Source organism: Arachis hypogaea, chromosome 15, assembly GCF_003086295.3.
Source record: "Arachis hypogaea cultivar Tifrunner chromosome 15, arahy.Tifrunner.gnm2.J5K5, whole genome shotgun sequence".
NCBI lineage: Eukaryota > Viridiplantae > Streptophyta > Magnoliopsida > Fabales > Fabaceae > Arachis > Arachis hypogaea.
Window position 1 is genome coordinate 149,089,099 of NC_092050.1, and position 5,749 is coordinate 149,094,847.

At 33.0% G+C, this 5,749-nt stretch overlaps 1 protein-coding gene across 1 annotated transcript; it reads left to right on the forward strand.

Moving 5' to 3' along the window:
- The first annotated feature begins 279 nt into the window (after positions 1–279).
- On the forward strand, positions 280–2,054 carry LOC112751241 (putative RING-H2 finger protein ATL12). Its single transcript, XM_025800308.3, has one exon. The coding sequence runs from the start codon at positions 444–446 to the stop codon at positions 1,764–1,766; it is 1,323 nt and encodes a 440-aa protein (XP_025656093.1). The 5' UTR covers positions 280–443; the 3' UTR covers positions 1,767–2,054.
- The last annotated feature ends 3,695 nt before the right edge of the window (positions 2,055–5,749 follow it).

The following is a 5,749-nucleotide window of genomic DNA, read 5'->3' on the forward strand; positions in this document are numbered from 1 at the left end:
TTTAATTAAATTTTATCAAATGTTTTATGAGTTTAGTTTTGATATTGTAATAATGTAAAAAATTTTCAGAACGATCATCTAATTAAATTTATTTAAATAACTTTTAAATAGTGAATTTAAAAATTAGTTTTTTTTTTTTTTGATATTACAACACATTAAACCGAGAAATTTTCTCCCAAAAACATTTACAAATTATAATTTAAGGTACACATTAAAGATATTGGAAGAGAAAAAATTTCAAGCTTATTTAATACATTGGAAACTTGAGTAATATAATACTCTCTCATTATTAAATCCTTAACCCTAATATAATAATGTCCATGTACACCACTACCAACATCACAAACTAATCCCATTTATAAATCTGTAAACTTTTTTCGCCCATCATTCCAATCATCATCACTTGTATGTGTTGAAAGAATGCTTGAAGCATAGATAGAACCATGAAGAATATTAATAATAATGATAATAATAAACATGGTTCTATTATTACCCTCTTATTATTAGTTCTAATTTCAATGTTAATCCAGCATGTTAGAGCAACAAATGCTTCTTCTTCATCATCAGGAGATGCTGTGTCCAATTTCCAACCAAGCCTTGTTGTTGTGATAGGAATCCTTGGCCTAATGTTTTCACTAACATTTGTTCTTCTTGTTTTTGCCAAATTTTGCCAAAGAGGAGCACTTGTCCCTCTTCTCCAAACAGAGAATCAAGAAAACCAATTGTTATCAAGGTCTAGAAGATTCTCAGGAATTGATAAGAATGTTATTGAGTCATTACCCTTCTTCAGATTCTCATCCCTAAAAGGATCAAAGGAAGGTTTGGAGTGTTCTGTTTGCTTATCGAAATTCGAAGATGTCGAAATCCTTAGGCTCTTGCCAAAATGTAAGCATGCTTTTCACATTGATTGCATTGATCACTGGCTTGAGAAACACGCAAGCTGCCCTCTTTGCAGGCACAAGGTGAATCCGGCCGACGAGTCGATTTTCGCCTATTCAAACAGCTTAAGGAGGCTTGTTAACAATAATTCGGCCGCAGCCGAAGACTCCAACATGGAGCTCTTCGTCCAAAGAGAGGAGGAAGAAGAAGGAGGAGAAGCAGAGCGACGCGGCTCAACAAGATTTAGTATTGGAAGTATTAGTCTCCGGAGATTATTTTCGAAGGATGTTAAGGAAGAAGAGTTGCCTATACAGAACAGAACCGATTGCGAAAACAAGGAGTACCATAAACACAAACACCGGATTACTATCTCCGATGTTGTGTTTAAGAATCGGTGGAGCAATGTTAGTTCTTCAGACATAATGTTCTTGAACTCCGAGATGCTTAACGAGGTTTCGAGTTCCCGGTTCGACAACCAGAATGCAAATGATCAAGGAATCTTGATCCTCAAGGAAGAGATGGAGAGGAAGATTTCATTTGAGAGCAAAATTGGTGCAATAAACAAGATTAGTAACTCAAATTCAGATAAGGCTCCTTCTTCTTCTTCTTCTACTTCTATAAAGCATTTGATGAATGAACATAGTGAGAAAAGGTCAATGTCAGAAATCATAGGAGTTTCAAGATTTGGTGAAATAGGAATGATGATGAAACAACAAAACAGAGCATTTAATAAGGATTCTTCTTCTTTGATTGATGAGAACAATAACATGAAAGAAGAAAGGATGAGGCAGCTTTGGTTTCCAATTGCAAGAAGAACAGTTCAATGGTTTGTGAATAGAGAAACAAGGTCTCATCATAAGAATAATCAAAAGACATTAGATGTATAGTTTTTTTTAGTACAGATTCAAATATAGTTTGGTTTCATATTTTCAATCTTTTGATTTCATCAATACTTTCATGTAGATTTTGTTGGAAAGTATATAGTTAGGTTAATTAGCATAGCAGGTAAACCTTAATCTCTTGTTTGTTTGTTTTTTTTTTTTTTTAATGGTAATTTTTTAATTCTTGTTTGTGAGGATTTGCTTAACAAGTTTGTTACTCTTTTCTTCCTATAATAGAAATTGAATTAGGTCACTCATGGTATGAATAATAAAAAAAAATATTGTGGATTAAAATCGGATTTGTTCTCTTAATTAAGCAATATATATGTGAAAATGTTTTATTCATATTCAATTATATATTATTACATTAATAAGCTGATAACATGAGACTAATACTAGATAACTAACTTTTTCTTAACTTATACTAGCTAATTTTAAAAATTTATTTTATTTATCTTAAATTCTATATCCTAAATCATAAATATTTATTCTTAAATTTTAAATTATAAATTTAAATTCTAAAATTGACTAATATTCACTAATTAAAAGTTGATTCTCTATATTTTTTCAAAAGTATAATCTATATTAATTAAACTCTTTTATTTATTTATTTATTATTCACCAAGCAACAATGAAATTTATGTTGATTTAAAAGAAGACAGCTTCATGCTGCTTTGGTGAACAATATTATATATATGTGCGTGTGAACTATTTAATTAGAATAACAAACTTAAAGATAGTTTATTATACATTGTCCATAGTCTTTTTGCTTAGCGTAATATCTTTACAACTAAATATAGGCAACAAGTAAATGAATGCCACCTGGTTTTAAATTGATGAGCATGTTCTTTTTTATTTCTTTATTTCTCCTATTAATTTTCTTTTTTCACGAAGCAACCAGCAAACGGTATTATATTGGATCAATCCCAAAAGATCAAGAAATAAATCTCATTCTTTGATTAAATTAGAATAATACTACCAGTAAGTATTATTATTTTTTGTTCATATTTAATTAATAATAATTTATATTTAAATTTATAAATATTTTATACATAATAAATATATAATTTATATCTATATAAATTAATACTATTTTTATATATATATATATATATATATATATATAAATTAATAAAATTTATTTATTAAAAATAATTTAATATTTATACTGACTAAATAATAATCAAAACTACTAAAAATTATTAACTTTGGAGAGTTTCTCTTCCTATAATCCTATTAGTAACTTACTGACACTTTTTTATTTAAAAAAAATAAATTAATCTTCAAAAGATTTAAATTGGACATTCAATATTTTTATACACTAAAAAACGATTACTGAAATAATTTTTTTTTTGTTGCTCACAGTATTTTTTAGCCCAAATTAAAAACTAATTCGTCACGGATTGAAGCTCCATTTAAGAGTCTGGCCAATAAATTACATTGAAATAATTATTTTAGTAAAGTATTACGTATTTACAATTAATTATTAAAAAATATTTAATATTATTATCGGTAAACACTAATGTTAGTAATTATGAAAGAATGTGTTCAAATATATTCCAAATACAATAAAATTAGGTGTACAAATATTTTTTTTAAATCAAGTTTTTAATTAAATTATCATGTTCTTTTTGTCTTTCGTACATATGCTTATGCTGGTTCTCCTTTTTCTTTGAGGCCACCACTGTTTTCTTATCATTATTTATTTTTTTTTAATTTTTTTTGTTATTATCATTATTATCGTTATCTTTGTCGTCTTTATCTTTTTCTTTTTATATATGTTCAAAAAATTAGAATATAAAAATTTTAATGTACATTACATAAATTTTGGTGTACAGTACAAAATTCTTTTAACATGCATTACAAAATTTTTTTAAAGAACTATATGCTCAGAACATTGACACTCAACAAATAAAATACACACAATACAAAAATTTTAGTACATAGCACATAAATTTTAGTAAATAATACAAAAATTTTAATACCCAACATAAATTTTTGAAGAACCATATATCTAAAACATGAGAAATGTTAGGGGGCCAGCAACTTTTGTGATTTGTAGCCATCAAATAGCCATCAATGATGATTTTAATGGTGTGAGATTGGTGTGAGATTTCATCCAATGTGTCACGGCCTTGGACACACTCCAACGCTACCGTGCCGGCACTCGGACTTACTCAACCTCTTGAGCTAAGACCAAGTCAGCCTAACCCTCAATACTTAGCAAGAAAGCTAAGAACACAAGAGAACACAAGAGAAAGGAAGCTTTGGTGAAAGAACACTTTATTGCTCAAGTGTGGTTACAAATGATTCACACACCCAAACTCTAACTCTCATCCCTATTTATAGCCATCCACCTCCTCAATGGATGGTTAGGATTAAATCTAATCAACGGTCCAGATTAATCATCCAGAACCTTCTTTACAAATATCTATCCTACCACAACTCTCTAAATGTTTCTAGATTATTCCATATCACTCTTTATACTTCTATATACATCTACACTCTTCTAGAATACTCTATGACCTTCCAGAGTCTTCTAGAACCTTCTAGGGTATTCCGGGACCTTCTAGGACATTCTAGAACGTTCCGGAACCATCTAGAGTATTCTCAAACACTCCAGAAAACTATACAAACACTGTTAAATCTAACCTTCTAAAATTTTCCGTGACATTCTCCCCCACCTAATGCGCAGACGTCCTCGTCGCGTTCTGTTCATGATAGCGCTCTAGGTGTTCTTGGAATTGCCACAGATCTTCGCGAGTTTCCCAGCTAGCTTCAGTTATCGGGAGCCCTTTCCACTTGATCAAGTATTGGATACTTGGTGGTACTCCTCTTCGTCGCACGACGCGATTAGCTAGGATCTCTTCGATTTCTTTGTCAAAAGATCTAATCACCACAGGCGGAGCACGACTCGAGTTACCTCTACTCGGTTCGTCTTGGTCCTCATGATATGGTTTAAGCATACTCACATGGAAGACCGGGTGGATCTTCATAGAGGGAGGGAGTTGTACTTTATAAGCAACCTCCCCAACACGTCCAATGATCTCAAATGGTCCTTCGTATTTGCGGATTAAACCCTTATGAACCTTGCGAAAGGCTTTGAATTGTTGTGGAAGAAGTTTGATCATTACCTTGTCTCCCACTTGATAGCTTGCATGCCTCCTCTTCTTATCTGCCCATTTCTTCATCCTCTTGGCAGCTTTGTCGAGGTAAGAACGAGTGACATCTGCTTGTTCTTCCCATGACTTAATCATATGATAAGCTCCAGGGCTCTTTCCTGAGTAAGAGGAAGAAAGAGAGTGAGGCGTAAGCGGCTGTTGTCCAGTCACAATCTCGAACGGACTCTTCCCTGTAGACTCACTCCTTTGCAAATTGTATGAGAACTGAGCAATGTCGAGGAGTTTTGTCCAATCCTTCTGATTAGCGCTCACAAAATGCCTTAAGTAACACTCGAGTAAGGCATTCACTCTCTCAGTCTGCCCATCGGTTTGAGGATGGAAGCTTGTTGAGAAATGAAGCTCCGACCCAAGGAGTTTGAACAACTCTGTCCATAGTCGTCCTGTGAAGCGTGGATCTCGATCACTAATGATGCTCTTAGGCAATCCCCAGTACTTCACCACATTCTTGAAGAATAGTCGTGCTGCTTCCTCTGCAGTGCAGTCAGTAGGGGCAGGTATAAAGGTAGCATACTTCGAAAATCGATCCACTACCACGAGAATAGATCCAAACCCCTCGGTCTTCGGTAAGGCAGAGATGAAATCTAGAGAGACACTTTCCCACGGTCGCTCTGATGGAGGCAGAGGTTCCAACAACCCACTTGGTGTCTTGTTTTCAATCTTATCTTGTTGGCACACAAGACAAGTCTTCACATAGCTCTCCACTTCATCTCTCATTTGAGGCCAATAATAAGAAGATTCAATGAGTGCTAAGGTCCTTCGCTGACCTTGGTGACCAGCCCACTTGGTGTCGTGGCATTCTCTTACCAA